General features: G+C 38.3%; 1 protein-coding gene across 1 annotated transcript in view; it reads left to right on the forward strand.

Annotated features, from left to right (window-relative positions):
- The window catches only part of LOC104600861 (serine/threonine-protein phosphatase PP1-like), a 39,229-nt gene extending 24,829 nt beyond the window's left edge, over positions 1–14,400 (forward strand). Inside the window, exons 2-4 of the mRNA XM_010264004.3 lie at positions 4,954–5,513; positions 5,601–5,819; positions 14,041–14,400. Of these exons, the coding sequence (XP_010262306.1) occupies positions 4,954–5,513; positions 5,601–5,819; positions 14,041–14,064 (803 nt within the window). The 3' untranslated portion in view covers positions 14,065–14,400. The remainder of the gene's footprint in view (positions 1–4,953; positions 5,514–5,600; positions 5,820–14,040) is intronic.
- Positions 14,401–20,848: the final 6,448 nt, after the last annotated feature.

Consider the following 20,848-nt stretch of genomic DNA (forward strand, 5'->3'; position numbering starts at 1 on the left):
ATCATAAATAGACCAAAGAAGTTGCAGAGCTTCTATAATATTTATATTTCAAAGTTGTTAACCACTATACTAGTTTGTTGGTCCGAAAACAATACCCTATTGCTAGTAGTTGACTACTAAGAGATTTTGTAGTAGGCAACTACTATCAGTATTCTATTCCTGGTAGTTGACTACTACACAAGGAAATTTCGTAGTAGTTGACTACTATCAGTATCCTGTTCTTAGCAGTCGAATACTACACGAAGAGATTTCCTAGTAGTTGGCTACTACCTCAACACAACTTGGAATAGCAGCAATTTAAATACTGAAAGTAGTATCACAGAAACCAAACACAGAACTTTTTCAAAAAAAAAAAAAAGATCTTAACAGCAAGGCTGAAGTAAGCAATGCAGATAAAAACAATGAAATCTGGCCCAGAAGATATATATGATCAAATAACTTCAGTCAGACAAGTAGCAGAGATAAGCCACCTTTTTGAGGAATTGAAATCCTTAAAGAAATTACCGAGAGCAACACCAACCAAGTTGTATGCTGTTTTGACAGTCCAAACCCAAGTGTTTAAGGACTGTTGAACTGAGGAGAGTATTAAATACCCTCCAGGACTGACTGCAAACTCCTCAATCTGGAGTAATAGCCAGCCAGAAATGGAGTGCTTGAAGCTTGCATACGTACTTGGAAATGAAACATCCAAAGAAGGAAGAAGAAACCTGCTGCTGCCCTGGAGAGAAGATTAGAACTCCAAAAACTTGTTTAATCTCAGAGATTTTCTGAGTGAGTAAAACTGGCCTGGGCGACACAACCAATGAAGTTCCACTTCCAGCAGAAGCCTTCCAAGAGAGTTGTAAGAGGATTTCTCTTGGTGAAATTGCAGAACAGAGTGACCAAGGGTTAGGGTTGATCAATACAACTCTATCTTCAGTTGATGCACCCAGAAATCAGCAACCTGCTTTTATACCATGTCAACTATCATAAAATAGAATAACAAGTCAAGAAGAAAATAAGAAGAAATGGAGAAAACACCAAGATCTAACGTGGTTCGGCTCAGTAGCCTACATCCACGGGAAGAGAGGAAAAAGTTTCCACTATGAGAACAAGAAATACGTGGCTGATCTCTTAGACTCACAACAGGATATCCACTATCACTCAACCCTAATCCCACACAACTAATGGCTTAAATAAGCAAAATGCCAAATTATACCAGAATTTCACATAGGCCCCTCTTCCTCTCATAGATACATACAAGTCCCCAAAACTTATCAGCACTACAAATATACCCCTTGTAACCTCCAAAAGCTCAAATACAACCAAATACAATATATCTCTCGACACCACATTCCAAGCTATCATGAATGACAACTTTTGTCCCTACTTGAGGCAATTTATATCGGCATTCTTTGATGATATTCTGACATATAGCAAAGATTGCGGTTCTCACCTTCAACACACATTGGGGCAACAACAATTATATGCCAAACTTTCTAAGTTCACTTTTGGTTGGACTCTAGTGTACTATTTGAGCCATATTGTTGCTGGTGGAAGAGTAATGGGTGATCCTTTGAAGATAACCTACATGCTAGAATTGCCTCAACCTAGATTCATTAAGAGGTTGAGGGGCTTTTTGGGCCTAACTGCATATTATAGGAGCCAGGAGGTTTATTCACCACTATGAACTATTGGTGGCCTTGCTTACCAGGCTTTTGAAGAAAGATTCATTTGGGTGGACTTGTCAGGCTCGTCAAGCATTTGAAGAGCTTAAGAAGGCGGTATCATCACTTCCAGCCATGGCCCTACCGGACTTCAACAAAATGTTTGTATTGGAATGTGATGCTTCAGGGACTGGGTTGGGGATTGCCCTTATGCAAGAAAGCCAACCAATTGTCTTTTCAGTCGGGCCTTATTAGCCCAAGCCCAAACACAATCTACTTATGTCAAAGAGCTCATGGCGGTGGTTATATAAGTTCAAAAATGGTGGCACTACTTACTACACCGTTAGTTCATAATCAAAACATATTAGAGAAGCTTAAAGGATTTTGTTAGAATAGCAGTCCCACATGGAGGAGCAACAAAAATGGATTTTTAAAGTTGTTGGGTGATGATTACCTCATTGAATATAAACCCAGCCCAATTAACAAGGCTGTAGGCATCTTATCCTAACCTGGCCCATGTATTGGTAATCCAGCGCATATACCCTTTTATCAGACAGCATTAGAAAGGAGGCCTAGAAGGATCTAGACCTGGTGCAAATCTGAACTAGTTGGCTTACGAACCCGGCGTCAGCTCTTGGGTACAATATATTGGGCTCTCTCACTCTTCTTCTCTGTAAAGGGATGTCTAGTGGTTCTCAACTCATCTATCTACATCCTTCAACTTTTAGAGCTCTTTCACAGTTCAGCCATGGGGGACACTTAGGTGTATTATGGACTTAATTGGCTGTCTTCAAATCACTATTGGATGGGAATGAAGATGGCATCCATGATTTTGTGGCCAATTGTTCCATATGTAGCAGAAGTATGAAGCAATAATGCCAGCCAGTTTACTTCAGCGGTTCAGCCGTTGTTGATACTAGGCCAGGTCTTGGAGTAGATATCGATGGACTTCATTTCTAGTTTACTATCCTCTATAGGGAAGACTGTTATCATGGTTGTTGTTGATTGGCTCACAAAGTTTGGGCATTTCTTAACTCTTCCTCATCCTTAATTGTAGCCTAGGTGGTGGAAATGTTTATCAGGAACTAGGTGTGCAACTTGGGTAGGCTTGGGATGGAGTTGGACTTTTGTTGATATTTGAATGGGATTGGCACAAAGCTTGAGGCTGAAGCAGTGTAAAATGTTAACTTGGGTCAACTCAAGTTGCACCCCTATAAGGGATGTAGCTAAGCTTCATGGTACTTGACAAAATAGAGACCTACCATCTATGAGTAACTTCTAGCAATAGTGCTTTTGCCTTTGGGGGACTAAAATGTAGCACTCCACCAGCTATTACCCTTAATTTGATGGACAAACCGAGGTGGTGAATAGATTTATGAGGCCTATTTGCATTGCTTCGCTGGAGAGCAGCCACGACAATGGGTCTGTTGATTTCCTTGGGCAGAATCTTGGTACAACACTTCTTACCGATTGGCAATGGGTATGGCGGCAGTCAACGCTCTGTATGGTCAAGAATCCCCTGTTATTCACCCCTATGAGAAGGGATCTACTTCAATCACCTTTATAGAAGAACAACTGTTAGCATGAGATGAAGTGTTGTGAACCCTCAAGGCCAACCTCTTAGAGGCCCAAGAATACATGAAAGTTACATTGCCTGTTAACTTCCAAGTAGGTGAACTGGTCTATCTCAAGCTGCAGCCCTATAGGTAGCAGACAATAGTTTGAAGAAGATGGCATAAGTTGGCTCCCAGGTTCTATGACCCATACGAGATCTTAGAGAAGATTGGGACAGTGGCCTACCATTAGGATCTAACAGTAGGCTCCAAGCTCCACCTATTATTCCATGTCTCACTACTCAAGAAACACATAGGGCCCAACACTCCTTCCACCACTGCTTTACCAAGTTACTCAGAAGATGGTGGGCTCATCATAGAGCCAATGAAGATTGTTAACTTTTGCTATGGTAAATTAGGGAAGAAAATAATCCAGGAAGCCTTGGTGGTCTAGTTTGGTCTCCCGCCTGATGATGCCATGTGGGAGCCATATGAGCTCTTCACAAAGTATCATCATCTTGACCTTGACGATAAGGTCAGTCTCTAGGGTGGGGGAGTTGTTAGAAATGGAGGCCCACGACTAGTGACAGGGCGTAATCCAGTAAGCTGGGCCCATGATAGCAGCAAGCCCATTGGATCTTGAGGAGGACCCATGCGGCTGAGAGCACCTATCAAGAACGTTTACATAAGAAAACTATGACATTAAGGTCTGCCTTAAGCAAGTAGTTATACATATCAGCAAGTTAGGTATGATTTGTCAGACCTTGTATAAAGGAACAGTGAATATCGAATGAAGGCAGAGTTGAACCCTCTTCTTCTTCTTCTTCTCCATAGGAGGCTGTTCTCCCTCAAAGAAGTATCAATGTTGGGCAATAACTCAACAATATTGAGAGGAGGACCTTAAAGGATAGAGTGAAATTAGTCAATGCAGTGAAGCAACTAATCTCAGATAAGGCGGACTTTGGGTTGTAGTGTGATGGTGGAGATTGCATGGTGATGAGGGCATTTCAAGTTTTTTTTGGTTGTAGTGTGATCTGTGATGGTGGAGACTGCATGGCAATGGAGACAATGACATGTGATAATGAAAATGGCTTCCCCCACCCAAAAAAGAACTTGAAATCCCCTCCCATTCCTGTACTTCTAAAATCAAAATCTTAAGTTTTCTTTTTGATTTTTCTCTGAAGTGATCCAGGTGGTTCATAGTATTTTAGCTGCTCCATTACTGTTACTTGTGTTGCATTAATCCAAATGTCAAATTGAGTACTTGACTACTTCAATTTGGAATTTGGAATGCTCTAGTGCCTTTTCTATTTAAATAAAAAATTTATTACAAAAGAAAAATCTTTCAGATCAGACCTTGCTGATGGTTCAGGGGAAAAATAGGAGTTGTGGTTCTTTTCTCATTGTTCACCCTAAAACTTAAAAATTTAATTTGGTAAGTTAAACAGCCCAAGCCAAGCCAGGATTAAGCAACAAATGCCTCAAACTGAAGGTCTATTTGAGCACCCTACGTTGTGCTTGGATCAGTTGGGCCAGTGTTCACTCTTCTGCACTTGGTTTTGGGCTTGGGTTGGCTCTGGTTAGACCCAATTTACTTAAACCACAACATATGTTCTTTTGCAAGCAATCTATTGTTGTTACTTACAAAAACACATATATGTTCACTTTCTGTAGATTAACTATGTAATGTAACTATTTGTAAGAAAAAGGAAATGCTGTATATTTTTTCCTTGACATCTTTCTGTTATGCTCAGGTGACATTCACGGACAATATTCTGATCTTCTAAGGCTTTTTGAGTATGGTGGATTACCTCCTCAAGCCAATTACTTGTTCTTGGGGGATTATGTTGACCGGGGAAAACAAAGCCTGGAGACAATATGCCTTCTCCTTGCATATAAAATAAAATATCCAGAAAACTTTTTTCTCCTGAGGGGTAATCATGAATGTGCTTCCATAAATCGCATATATGGATTTTATGATGAATGTAAGCGAAGATTTAATGTCAAACTGTGGAGAGTGTTCACAGACTGTTTTAACTGCCTACCTGTTGCTGCTTTAATTGATGAGAAGATTCTCTGCATGCATGGAGGACTTTCTCCAGACCTTCATAATTTGGATCAAATACGAAATTTACAACGGCCAACAGATGTCCCAGACACTGGGTTACTCTGCGATCTTCTATGGTCTGACCCCAGTAAGGATATTCAAGGATGGGGGATGAATGATAGAGGAGTTTCATATACCTTTGGTGCTGATAAGGTTTCGGAGTTTCTTGAAAAGCATGATCTGGATCTAGTTTGTCGTGCTCACCAGGTTTACATTACCATTTTAGTTATGAGTCATCTTTTAGAATCAAAGCAATTATAACTTTTCAACTAATTAGTGCTTTGATGGTGTCAGGTTGTGGAAGATGGATATGAGTTCTTTGCTAACAGGCAACTTGTAACAATTTTTTCAGCACCTAATTACTGTGGGGAATTTGATAATTCAGGTGCCATGATGAGTGTGGATGAGACACTAATGTGCTCTTTCCAAATACTAAAGCCTGCAGAAAAGAAAGCAAGGTTCAACTTTGGGAGCACAACTACATCTAAGCCTGGTACTCCGGCAGGAGTCAAGGTAAATTCAACTTTTGTTACTCCAAAGAAGTGAAATATTGTATGCGATGGACATGATGGGAATAGTTGGAGCTCAGGAGGATCTGTCTTTTATCTGTGACCTAAACCTCCTCAAACCTAGGGGATCTATTTGACCAGTAATTTTAATAATACCAATTGACATGACCATCTAGGCTGGTGAAGTTTTGAGGCAATAACAGAGTTATGATGCTCTTAGGTTTTACTGGTGCATGTGATGAGCTTAAAATCATTGGCTGGTATGCCTTGATAATCTTTAAACTTTTGATCATTTATGAAGTAAATCATATAATTGTTGATCTTCAGAAAGTTTATTGTCAATTGAGAACATTCTGCCACACAATTCCCTATAAGAATCGATAATTTCTACAATGATATGACAAGACCTAAATGCTTTATGGTCAGAATTTGTGTTTGAATTAATTGCACATAACATACTATCACGTTCATCTTGTTCGTAAAATGACTTCTCATAAATCATAATGACAGAAGAGAATCTTCATTCCATTTGTAAAATAGGTCTTAATGTAGACTGTAGTAGTTCTGCATATTTAGTGTATCTGTAGATTTACTTGTGATATATTATTGCACATATTGTAATGTTATTTTAGCAATCTTGAGAATATGACTGTATTCCTTGTAAGGTATATTCAATTGTTTGCAACCTTATACTAGAGATTCTTGCAAATTTTCTTTTTCTGAAGTATTAGTATATTATCTTTTTCTGAACCTTCAGTGAAGACAATTTCTAAAATTTTCAAAGTGTTTTAAAAGAGGTATTAGGACTTGTGCCTTAAGCAAAGCTCAAGGAAAACACCTTGGTGCACAACCTTAGAGGTTCAAAATACAATTGACATTATGTTAGAGGTGTATTCCTCAATGCCATGGAAATTCGATTGTTAAAGCACTGCAATGAGGAATTATTCTTCCTTTCTTCTTGCTTTTAATTTCTTGGTTCCTATTTATTATTTTTGACATATTTTGGAGTTTCTAAACTTTTTATGACTTTATTATTCATGGATGGGAAACATGATGTGTATTACCTTTTGATATTGATATGATGATTGAACTTTCTTTGTTTTTGAGTGTGTTAACTTGTTTTGGAGTTGAAGCAAAGCATGCACTGTCAATTAGTTTCCAGAATGATTAGGGACATCTTCAAGTAATCCCTGGTCAACTCTTGGATAATCCCTATTTCATATAAAAATATTTGACTTTGACATTTAATTTTATATAATTATCCTATTTTCTAGTAGTTTTTTTTTTTTGAAAAATGACCATTTTTTGTTTACAATTTTGGGCAATTCTAACCAGATAGCAGTGAAAGACTATCCATAGGTCCAGTGTCAAGTTTGGTTTTTGAAACTGTTTTTTTTCCTAGTTTGACCAGTAACTGAAAGTTTTATTATAAAACAGGAAGAACGTAATATTTATAAAATGCCACTGTATCTCTAAACACGGTCTGTTCAATGCCCCCTTCCTTTCTTCTATTTGCTTTACTTTTGCATTACATTTGAGCCCAAAATAGATGCTTCCTCTGAACCCCTGCTTAGCCAATGTGTCAGCTAAGCGATTTCCTTTAGCCAAGTAACAGTAGCTTCTGACTCTCCCATCAACTGTTTTATCTCCCTTGTCACAAATTTGTGCTGCCAAATACGTGGATTATCACCCTTTTAGTTTTAACCATCCCAGCACCACTTTTCAGTCCTTGACTATTAAGTTTTTGACGCCTAAGCTTCTGCCAGGATAGTTGGGCCCCATCTGCACATCAAAGGATTAAACTGAATTTTGATGGGACTTCACTTGATAATCCGGGAGACCATCGGATGTAGGGGGATCTTTAAGGGATGGAGGAGGAAGAATCTTTGCTTTATACTCAGGGTTAATAGGATGGGAGACTTGCTAAGAGGTGATGGGCCTCCTTTAAGGCTTGAGATTGGCTAAACAATTGGACTTCCAACAGATTGAAATGGAGGGGGACACTGGATTGGTGATTGGATGGATGGAAGCAGATTACTTAGGAATCTGGACCCACAGACAACCCATGAGGGAAATCAGGTATCTAACAAGGGAGTTGGTGTAAACGTTAGATGGATTATAAGATCAGCTAATTGTTTGGTTGACATTTTAGCCAAACAAGGGATATCTAGGAAAGAACTGTTTTGGGCTGCATTGGAACTGTGGATTTCTATGTGGGGTCAGCACTCCTTAAATTGGGTGCTTGACATTTGTACATGGCTACAAGCTTTTATTAATGGTCCCTTCTCATCTCTAATGCCCCACCTGAAGGTCCCTGGTTTCTGATGCTACACCCATCAAAATTCAGTTTTAACTGGAGACCCCCTGCTGAAGTCCAACAAGCTTGACTGCTTTTTCTAGCAACCATAAACTAAAGACCCATACTGTCATAATGTCATCCATGGAAAATGGAGCAAATTGGTCTATACTCTATAGTTTTGATCCAGTGGATCACCTTGGTTGCGTAATTTCCTATAGTTCTATTTGGTTCTTGTCTTTCCTTTGAAAATGCTCCCATTCCTCTTCTTCCATAGAATCCTCAGTATAGCATCCTAGTACACTTCCACAATATCTTACCCCTCCTAAGCAACAAGGATGAGCTGAAAAGTCCTGCCACATTATTTGGAGATCACCTGAATCCCAAAAGAGAACCGAACCTAACCCAAATGCTGGAGGAAAATTCACAGGAGATTAATAAATGAAAAACAGTCTCACCACTTGCCAAATAAAGAGGGCCTGAGAAGAGACACCAATTATGTCTTCTCCAAATTATCACAAGTGTTCATTATCAAATGGAAAATCTCCCAACAAAAACCTTAATTTTAGGAGGCACCGGCCAACTCAAAATTTATTTCTCTGGGAATGGCTGCAATGTGTCAGGATACGGTAAAAGGGTATGGAAGGAGGTGTGTGAAGAAAAATCGAGTGGTAGGCCACCCAAATTTAGCGATCTTGATGGGAACAATTTAGAATAACCCCTTCAAGAACATTCTGAAGCATAGAGCCTCAGGTGTTTCAATATCCTTAATACCCCTCTTGAAGCCAAAGTACCAGCTGAGGTCACCCAGAAATCTTCTTTGTTAATGAGACTAAAGATAAATACTGAGGCAATTTCTTGCATCTGTTAAGTTTTTCTGTTCATTTGATAGTTGATTGTATTGTCTCACCTTTGAAAGGGAAAAAAAGACATGCCTCTGGTCATAATTTTATAAATTGAATCATGTATTCATTTTTGAGATGCAATATGGGCCAAAATTTCTATTGAGACTGTTCAATGTTGAATAGGTTGAAACTTGAAAGGTATTCCAGTACAAAATGACATGAGTGCACACAAGGGATTCTGAATGTGTCTTTTAATTCCATCATCATTCATCAATATCCTTTACAATGTCTTGAAATTATTAGCCTTTCTTTTAGATAATGTAAGTAAATTCTTACCAATTTGAATTATATATTGTTAACCTAATTTGGTTGGTGGAAACTAATGTGGAGAATATGCAGTATAGGTGCTAATTCTGTGCTTGTGTTACAGTTATGCTGGAGGAAATATACTTCTTCGGAAATAGATAATAATTCATGTGGCATCAGTACTTTCCTACTAGATAATCGCATGCAACTGATATTTGTAAATTAGACACTTAAAATTTTTGGAACCTGCATTTGCAATTCCGCTGCACAATACAAGTTTATATGGAAAAAAAAAACCAGCTGCATATCTAAAAACCAACTCGCCTAGTCGCCTTGACAACTATGCCTGGATATATTAACTCCTTACATATACTTAGATTATAAACACATGCATACATATATTTTGATAGTTATGCAAACTTAAACACACATGCATATGCATCTACACACATTTACATGCATGTGGTATGTATATCTCCCAGTGTTAAAACACAGTTGTCCTATAGCCTATGTTAACCTATGTCAACTGTAATATGTGGAAGAACTGACATTTTTTTGAGAGAAGGTGAAGTATAACTATATTAATTATCAAAAGAGGCATCATGTATACAGGGACTATACAAAACTGCTCTTTCAGTACTATACCCCCATACCCTGCTTTAAAAAATATTATCATTTTCAAAAAAGGAATTAAAACCTATATTTTTGAACAATTTGTGTGTAAAAATGGTTTATTTTGAAACAGATGTCAGTGGACCAGGTTTAATGGTAAACCTGCATTGACTAACCCTATTGGATCAGGTTTGTGGCTTTGTGCCAATCTTAACCGGGTTTCTGATTGGGGTCAGATTGACACCGACCTGTTGATATAGTGGTATTGAAAACATTGTAAATATAGCCTTCACTAAGAACTGGGGTAATGTTCACGGGATGGGGTGGGCTGGATTTGGGAATCCTATTTCATTGGTTGGGTTAGGTCTGGTTTGGGTCAGAGTGATTTTGAGTCAGGTTGGGTTGAGTCAGTTCCATACTGAGCCTGATTCTGTTGACATCCAAGTCTAAATGCTATATGAATATAGGCGAATGATGGAATGGTCACACGTAGGATGCATATTATGATTGGGCAATTCAGCAGGTCTATCCATTTTTGGTACTTCATGCATTTCAGATAAGATTCACTGTCTAGGAATACTCAGATTATAATTTATTAAAAAACATTGCTTTTTCTGTACTTGTCATATTGTGCTAGACTGGTCCACATGCTGTCTATTAAATTTCATAAACCATTATGTTCAGATATATATAAAAAAAATACAACCAGAACCATGGGAGAAAAAGCAGCTAGATGTGGTTTTACCTTAGTTTGTAGTCTAGTACACATTACAGGTTTACTTTCAAAAGGATACAAACTGGATTGATCCTGTTGCTATTATAATGTGTTTTCATAGGAAGGCTAGATCCAAATCTAAACATATCCACATTTGTCATAGAATTCTGTATTTAAAGAACTGAGAAAAAAAACAATGTGAGTTCTATACTTTCAAATACAGATGTTTCTGAACCTTGGCAGGTAACAAGGTGGCGGAACATTTGGCCCCCAATCACCACCTAATATGAAAAACATGTTTTGAAATGAATGTTTTTAACTTCAGCTTCAACATAAACACTTAAAAATTGTGGAGTTTGAATCTAGGATAGAACTATACAAAATGATGGAATAAACTATATACACTTTCAATTCATTGTATAACGATTATCTGTAGAATATGGCTAATAAAGGGGTTGAACAAATGCATATTTCTTTAACATTTTGTTTTGCCCCCCCCTCTTTGAAATCTTGGAAAGGGCCTTTCCATTTTCTTTGTTGTTTCCATAGGACTGCTTAGGTGGTGTACCACAATTTACATCCTACTAAATGGAACATGCATGGTGTGGCCCATTGCATAAATTCCCTGGTGAGAATCGTGAGATGCATCTGTTGTGGTCATACTGCATAGTTGTTTATTCTATGTAATTTAAAATTTAGAGATTTTCTTGGAAAAATTTCATATTATGATCAAAATTTTGAATTTCATTTATCTATCAAAAAAAAAAAATTGAATTTCATGTGTTGTGAATGTAACATGTTGGTTCAAACAACCATGTGCCCGTTTGGGGCTGACATTGAAAGCCTCTAAGCAATGTTTGGTAAAAAGTATTCAGAGAGCCAAATTTGGTTACATGGTTCTCTGGACAAGCCTCTTCAGTAGCTTCATTTTTTTTTTTTTCAATCAGAAATCTAAAACTGGTGTAAACAACAATTGAATTTTAATGCATTTTGACATATTGTTCTGCATGTGTGTCACAATTAGATATGCTATTACTGTGTTCTTTAGATTCCTTTTCAAATTTATGATGATGATGATCGACATCATCAACTCACCCATGCCTTATCCCAACTTATGGGGTTGACTACATGAATCTTGTTTCTCCAATCTGTTCTATTTAACGTCATTTCCACTGGTAAGATAGTTAATTCTGTTAAGACAGTTAATCTGTTCTTAAAGGCATAATACTGGGAGGTCTTTGAGCCTTTGACCAATCGAACCCCCCGTGAATTTTGACAAGAACCTTCCAGATTGGCTACCAGTTTTATATGCTGGTTCATTGGCTATAAGTTTTTCCAGCATGATGTCTTTCCAGCATTGTAGCCAAACTCTTTTTTGAAATGAACATGACTGCGGTCCTGTTTGAGAACACTTAAAAGAAGTAAAACAAGTACTTCTTTTAAGACATGGGACCACACATTAAGTGGTTTTTAAGTACTTATGGGTGTTTGGTAAAAAAGTGAAGTACTTTTTTTAAAGTACTTCTTTGAAAAAGTGACTTCAAGTTGGCTTTTTTTAAACTTTTTGAAGAAGTACTTCTCCAAAAAAATAGGACGAACCAGTCCCTGATAAATTTCTATAATGCCTAAAATACCCCTGCGCCCAAAAATCATTGTTCATCATCTTCTTCCCTGACTTGTCCCCACTCCCCAATCTGATGCATCACGGCTTCAACTTCGTCATCTTCCTTCCTCCCCTCCCTTGCCAGTCGATCTGGCTTTGGATTCATGTTTACCTGTTTACTTCGTATGAATTGCAGAGCCCCCTTCTAGATTTGGGTCTCTGAGTTTCAAAGGTTTAAATGATCTTGCAATTTGCTTTTGCGAGCTGGGTTGTCTCGCGTCTTGTTTGGGTTTCACCTTCCGTTTATCCTCGTAAGATTGATAGAATTGGGGTTAGGAGTGGAGGTGGAAATGTAAGGAATTCCCGGTTAATTGGGTGCTGTGGGAAAAAAATATTTCTTGGAATTGTCTCCAGTAAGGTTTCTCGAAGAAGATGGATTTGTAGAGCATGTATGCTTCCTTCAACCGATGGTCGAAATCCGAATCTGAGTATTGAGTTTTGCAATTCAGCAAGGCGGGGCGCAAAAGTCTTGGTTGCTAAGCGATTTGCAGATGAATTAGACCATGGAGAACTTGCTCCGGAGCATATTCAAATGGCGTCGAGTTTTACTAGCTTCCAGGAAGATCCTATGGTTGATAAACTCACGACTCATCTAGGAGTAATCCACCCCATTCCCTCTCCTCCAATCAGTAGGAATGTGGTGGGTCTTTTTGTCTTCTTTTTTCTTTGTTGGGGTTGTCTTTGATAAGCTGTGGACATCAAGGAAGAGAAATAAACAAGAGCCTTGATGCTCGGACTGGTATTTGACCACAGGTGCTTACAAGCTTTTCTTTGTTCCTCGAGAAGGATTTACAAAGAAAAGAGTGTGAAATGGGTGAACATGGTTCTCGGAAAACTGTGGAAGGTGTACAGATCTGGTATTGAGAATTGGATCATTGGGTTGCTTCAGCCGGTCATTGATAATCTGAAGAAACCCAATTGGATCATTGGGTTGCGTCAGCTTGGAGACTTGCTCTCTGTCATCTTCCCCTATTATAATTAGTTATTATTATTATTATGATGTATGAGTGAAGTAAGGGCTAAAATTGTCATTTGTGTCAATGTAAGCACTTATGGGGAAAGTAGCTTACCAAACATTCTCACCCCAATAAGTGCTTAAAAACAAATAAGTGATTTGAAAAGTGGGTTACCAAACAGCCTTAAGTGGTTGTTAAAATAAGTACTTAGAAGTACTTGTGAAAACAAGACCTGCATGTATTTGGTTGTCCAAAAAGAGTGATAGATTGTGAGAAAATGCTGAAATTTTCTTAAGAAAATCTAAAATAACCTATCAGTTTACCTTAGAAAGTGGGTGGGACACAGCAAGATTTTTTTTTTTATTCGAAGCTAAATCTATGATGCCAGGAAGGTAAGATACTGAAAGAACTTTGACCATCAAATTCAAAACCCTCCCATGAATTTTGGTGAGTACCTCTTGATTTATTACTATTATAATACCAGTTGATTGGTTATAAGTTTTTCCATTATCATGTCTTCCAGTACCATAGTCGTGACCCTTTATTTGAATAGCTCTCTTTTTAAATGGTAGTTATTTCCTTTTCAAAGCTATCTGAAAAGTGAATGTAAACAGCAAAAATGGGTGGATGGGTCTCACTGTTAACTTTTTTGTTAAAAAAAAATCCTTTAAGTGATTCGTCACCTAATTCTTTGGATTGCTGTCATATAACAGGGGGACCCTGACTTGTCATTTAAAAGTATTGTTAATTTTTACTTTTACCCCATATTTGATGGGAAATGTGATATATTTTACTGGCAGGCTCTCTTTGTAACATAGATGTTCTTTTGCAGTCATTCCTTGGTGCTAAAGTGTGAGAAGTTGGTATACATGAAGGAGATGCCAGAGGTTACTGCAATGCTAATCAAAGAATGAATGTTCACTCCTGTCCAATGCAGGGAAAGGGTATAGAGGGGAGTACTTTAATCTCTGAAAGATGCAAAACCAATTTTTCCCCTTAGCATAATGTTGCCCTTGATCCCCTCCTTGTGCACTATTATCTTCTACTGGTGCTACCAATGATTAGCTTGTGAACTTATTTAGTGTTACTTGTCTCTGCTTTGGACCATTGCAGGATGCCTTTTTTAACACCTAAATACTCTCAGGCCCCCGATGGCAAAAGAAGTGAGAACCAAAAGTTTTTTCCATTAAAACACTTCATTTATGACTCAGAATCTTCTCAAAGCCGTGTCTACTACAATCAGAATAAGCTGATGTTGCAGGATTAGACCTTGTTTTTGTGTCGAACGTGTACTTATTACTGCCAGTGCCGAGTGCAGCATCATGGGCACTTGTGCTTCATTGGGAATATCGTTAACTGATATATTTCCTTAAGGCTCAGTTTGGAAGGACTATAAATACTAATATGTACAGTACAAATACATACAAAATATAAGGTTTTGTACTCCTTTCAAACTAAGCCTAAAAGAGTGCAAATATAAGGTTCATCATCTCTTGCACTGAACATTTTCTATTTACACTCTTCCCACACTGAGCCTTACGGCCCTTACTGGAGGGGACCAATAAACCATATGATGGAAACCTGTAGGAGGGGCTGCCTCAAGCACATTGTTAATAGGGTTTCTGTGGAGAATCAATCCATGAAAGAAATGCAGGTCGAACTAATGTATTCTAGTAAACCCACTGAATATCTTTAGAACCCCAAATTGCACTGGGCAACAAAATGTCAATGGGTCCCTTCTGGAGCAAAAGCATCATGCTTAAGCAACAAATTAAAATGAAAAAAAAAGGTTAACAAGGTTAAAGGTTAAAACTTCTATAATATGACCATGACCTTCCATTTGATCAACATTTCTTGAAAGTGGGCTGGTTGTCAAAATTGTAAAATGCCCTTGAATGCATCTTGACGTCTTGGCATTTCATCCCTACTTCCTCGCCAATCCCCCACCCACCAGCATTACTTCTTGGGCCGTCGTTACAGCAGATGTCATGAATCGGCAGGTGACGGCTTGGTTTTAGGACTTTGGATCACCTGACAGCAAAACACCCTACCTACTATCTTGATCTGACACCGCGTATCTCTCTATAAAATTGGGGCCCACCAAAGATATGTGGTGTCAAATGTTGTTTGAAGGCTGTTGGAACATATTTTGTTGGCAGGGTGATCCGTAGTCGGTTTTAGAGGGAACACCTGTGCCTGTGCGGTGATGGAGAACTCTCGGTGTCCTCGTCTAAAATGGAACTTTCAGTCTCAGACTCCAGTTATATTGAAATATGAAAGTTAGGCACTTGGTACAGGAATCCTGAAACCACCACCTCTTTTAAATGGTTCCGTTTCGGTTTTAGTTTTAGATGATGGATCTGTGTTCTTAAAGGCAATGAAAAGCCAATATGAAATCATTTCATTCCACCAGAAATCTTATAGACGTGTTCGTTCGTCTACCATCAGCAACAAATTCAACGATTACTGCACTCTCCCGATGAAAGTGGCGATGCTTACAAATCTCGTAAGTGGTTGACTTTGCAGTTTTTGCTGTGCCTTGCACGCTTCTACGTGGCTCTCGAAAGATTTGGGCTACTGAATTCAATATTTCCATGATCAAATTCTTTCCATCAAAGCCTAATCAACTGCTCTTGTTCTGTTGCTACATACGTCGGTCTGTGTACATACATGTGTTTAATCTGATTCTTTGCCATCCTAATCCGTAAATGGGTTTTGAACGTCGGTTGAGTTGATTGTCGATTTCAGGGATAGCGATGTGGGTTCACAGAGACTATGGGCTTTTATGCCCATCCCCATAGAAGGCCAAAGCATGCACTGAGGAGACAATTCCTATGGGTGCAAGTGCAAGTCGGGCGGGTAGGGATGGGTTTAAGGTCAAACCAGGCCCAATCCTAAAAATTGGGTTTAGGCCCATGATTGGATTGAGCCCGAAGTCAAGCCTGATCTTTCCAAATTCAAATCTAGATCCAGCGCGAACTTAAAATTGACATACTTGGGTTAGGCTTTGGTTTGTTAATTGGGCTTAAGTGGCCTTGTTAGTTGTTGGGCCTAATGTTCTAAGAAGTATAACCTATTTAGTATCACTAATTTAAGCCTTTGAATAGGATTTTTGTTTTTTGCAAATAAGCATGTATGTATATGTATATGGGTGTGCGTGTGTGTGTCTATGTATGCATGAATATACATGTATGCATATATGTATCACTACTGAGTTGGTCCAGGCTTTGGTTGGCCCGCCCAAGTTGCACCCCAATTCCAAACTCCACAGTCTACAGTCCGTTCTAGACCCACTAAATCAATCAATATGGTAATGTACATCCTTGTTCTCATCAATTTAAGGATTCCATTCGATAACTTGAATCCTTCTTTTTGCCTCTAAACGTATTTGCTGCATGGCAAGCTAGGAAGTAAGAACACTGGAGTCATGCATGTTAACTAGTCCAGCCACTCTCCTACTCGAACTCAGCGCCTCAGCCCATGGTGTACTAGGTACAGAGATAAAGATGGCCCAAGAAATGGTCCAATTTAAGATGACCCACAGGAAATGGGCTTAACACCCATAAAACCCAGAAAAAAAAGAACTTTCCCTATTCCTCTGTCACAAGATTCCATAAGAACTTTCCCTGAACTTTCTGCTTCTCACTTATTTACTACCAAACCAAACACAGCCAAAGGGTTAAGGGTGGAAACGTGACACAAGAGTTTCCAACATCTTTCAGATTGACTTGGACTGATGGTTTCTGAGTTGCCAAAGGTGTAATGTACGACTGTCAAGGGATTGGACTGTGCTTACATATTTTTTGAGTAAAAGAGAATTCACATAGAAAATGTTTATGACTGATACGTTCAACCAATTACTTTTGATTGCTTCTCCTCTGTTATTCCCATCGCCTCACGGTTTTCCATTTGTGGAGCCAAAGACTTTTGGATGGTTTTGCCCAAGTCTTCGCTTACTGTTGCGGAAGCAGGCTTTCAACTTTAGGAACTCATTGATTTCACTCACTGATGTGACTTTGGACAATCTCATTCTTTTGATAAAGGGTGACAATTCAGAACAAAGTGTTAGAACCATGGTTTAAAGTATAGATACGTACACAGTGAGTGATATTGTTGTAAGGAGTCTGTGAAAAACATATAATTAATGATTTAAAAACAATTTTGCTTGCTTTGTTGGTACCGAGTTTGAGATTTTGAATGGCTGGCTGAGAATTTCAATTTGTATTCCTGAGGCAATGAAAGAGAAGGGGTCGTTCCAAGTTGAAATCGGTTGTATTCCTGAATGTTCAAGAGGTTTTCCAAATTTCCAATTAGATGTTGATTATCAACTGATGGGGCTCAGTTGGTATTGTTGCAGGTTTGTTCCAGTGGAGACTTGGAATTGAATTACACTGCCACTAGGGGTTGGGGGGTAATCGGTACAAAAAAACGATGTTGATCGTTGACCACCCATGCCTGGTTCCTTGAAATTAATGGATTGATTTAGCTGGAGAGATGAAGCCTCACAAAATATGAATAATAGGTATGATTCCTAAATAATTTGATATTTCAATTTGTATTAAATTTAGGGGTATAACTTAGACCAGTTGTTTAAACCCGATTCCTGAAATTGAAGTTCGAGTTAGGATTAGGGTTAGGGTTGAAAAATATGAACTCAATCCAATCCAAAATGCAAGCTGCAAATTAACTTGTTGGTAAGGTCTCACTGGTACTGATTACAGTGGAGACTTGGAATTGAATTTCACCTAAATATTTGCTTCATTTAAGTTGTAATTATCAGTGATTGAAATCTATATATTGCACAGTCACATGTGTCTCAGTTGGTAGTCTCTCTGACTTATAACAATTAGGGGAGATTAAAAAACTGAAAAATCAAAAAGTCAAATTGAATCAATGAACCCGAAACAAAAATTCTGGTTAACCAAACCAGTTGATTTAGTTTGATTTTCTATTTTTGACAAACTGAAGGTATTGATTTGGTTTTGGTTAATCAATATAAAAAATTGACGATTAATCAAACCGGCTGGTATATATGTTTTTCATATATATATAGATTATATGTAGATATATATTTATAATATATAATATAATATATTATATGTATTTTTAATATTTCTCAATAGATTAATTGATTGGCTTTGGTTTAATTTTGATTTACGGTTTTCCCAAAATCCATGATATCGGTTCGATTTAAAAAATAGGCTCACCTCTAACAACGATCCAATCCGCTTGTTAGATTTTAACTTGTAACGGATGCAACTCTAAAATCTAAGACAAAAACATCATCTGCCTATGACTGTGACTGTGATTATCACAACCCCACCAAATGGTCCAGTGTTGGGTTGATTGATTAAGAATGGATTGAAACATGGTAAAACGAAAACGCGTCTGAAAACGACGCAATCCAAAACAATTGGGCTGTCAGGATCAGGAATAAAATAGGTCGAATCTCCTCTCAACATAAGAAATCGTCCCAACGCGTTCTAACATGATCTGTGTCCGCACTCCCTGTACCGCTGTACGCGTTTTTATGTTGGAAGGAAGGAGATATTAACTCGGACTGAAGTAGTGACGGGATCTGTTCCTCACAAATGGGCGCCTCATAGGTATAATCACCATGCATCGAGAACATGCATGTGAGGCGCATGTTCTCAGTGCATGATAGGATATGCGTGTGAAAGCAGATCCTCTTCCCTTCTCTGTTGTTTCGTAGAGGGGCAGTAAAGGCACACTAGCTAGAGTACAGGAATCTTCAACATGTCAACACGCAAATTGGGACCTACCATGTCTGGCCCATACCTATTTATTTCCACTTGCTACGTACTAAGAAATAATCATGGCCCGGACCCGGACCATGCCTAGCCAAGCTTCAGCATTGGGCCGGGATGGGTGAAGCGGGTCTGAGCCAGAAATGAACAAACCTTAATCTCACCCTACCATCACTTTTTTTTTTGTTAGAGCCGTTAGTAGCAGGGCTCGAAACTGCATCTCGTCTGGGACTTACCCGGTTACATGCCAATTGAGCCACCACTCGATTGGCACCAGGCCATCACTTAGGTTATGTTTGTTTTGAAGGAAAAAGTAGGGAAAGGAAGGGAAATTTTTACAAATCGTGCATTGGTTTTTCTACATTTCCCTTCCTTTCCCTACTCTTTCCTTCAAACCAAACATAGCGTTAAGGATCATAAGAGCATTCTCTCCCACCAGGCCATCACTTAAGGATCAATTATCTTCTATTTCATGACTTAGCTATTTTAATCTTCTTAAGAGCATTCTCTCCCACCAGGTCATCACTTAAACGATCATATAAAATCTTATCATGCTTTCAAGTAAATCGTTATATATGGTTAATGGGGTGGTCTTTTCTTTTCTTTTTCTTTTTTCTGCTTTAATGTTAAAAGTGAATATTTAACAAAAGGGGTGAATTTCAACCTAGGTGCAACCTTAATAATTGGGCCTAAAACTTAGGTCCAAGGTCAAGTTTGAATTATCCAACCTGAGCCCAGCCTGTGATAATAAAATTTGATGCACTTGCGTTGGGCTTGGGCTCAGGCTGGGTTTGAGTTGGTCAATCATTTCATACTAAAAATTGATATACATGTATGTATGTATGTATGAATATATGTATGATTTATTAAAAAAAATTATGCATATATGCATATATACATATATATAATTGGGTGGGCTCAGGTTGGATAATTCAAACTTGACCTTGGACGTAAGTTTTAGGCCCAATTATTAAGGTTGCACCTAGGTTGAAATTCACCCCTTTTGTTAAATATTCACTTTTAACATTAAAGCAGAAAAAAAAAATTATATACATGTATATAAATGAGATAAAGTTGGGCCGGGATCAGACCGGGTTCAGACCTAGACCTAACCTGAAAATTAAAAAGACCAAAATTTTAGGTCCAGACCCCATCCGGGGATCAAAAGTCTTACCCGTGTGAAATTGTGAATTGGGTCAGTCTAGGTTCAGGTTGAACACGCCCAAGTTGCAACTCTATTTATCAATGAATTGACGACTTAACTAGGTCCATCCATCCACATGGCCAATGGGTCCATAAATGTCCCATTCTGAACTCCAAAATGTCAGAGTTACTTTCAGACTCCAAAATGTCCCATTCTGAACTCAATTAAAACAACCAACCAGAATTTATGATCCACTTGAAGGCAACCCATTGAATTACAACCACCAACCCATTAGCCACACCACAGTGCATGTTCTGTGCTATATGCAGCCCTCATTAATTAGCAAGATAGTCCAATTTCCAGTCGTAAAGTGTTGGCCCACGAAACATAAATCCAATTGCAAATGAGGCCAAAAAATAGCCCATTAACATTTTTTGAAAAGTAAACGCCGTAGATGTCATCAAATCGAAAAAATGGACAATTTAGAAATGTCTTTTAGTACAATGAAGTGATAACTGATAACAGCTGTTGTGGCTCTTGTAGGATTATATAAGGTAGCAAATATTTACAGGATCTCTGGCATTGACTTCAACTTAATATTTTTCTTTGTTTTTGGTTCAGTGGAATTCAATGTCGATTTTTTAAAATTTCAGTACATCATGTATTATGTAAAACTCAACAGATAGAGTGATTTATATCAATTTTTGACATAAACCATAATACTGAAA

The sequence above is a fragment of the Nelumbo nucifera genome, chromosome 3 (assembly GCF_055504915.1).
Source record: "Nelumbo nucifera cultivar China Antique chromosome 3, China Antique-T2T, whole genome shotgun sequence".
Classification (NCBI taxonomy): Eukaryota; Viridiplantae; Streptophyta; class Magnoliopsida; order Proteales; family Nelumbonaceae; genus Nelumbo; species Nelumbo nucifera.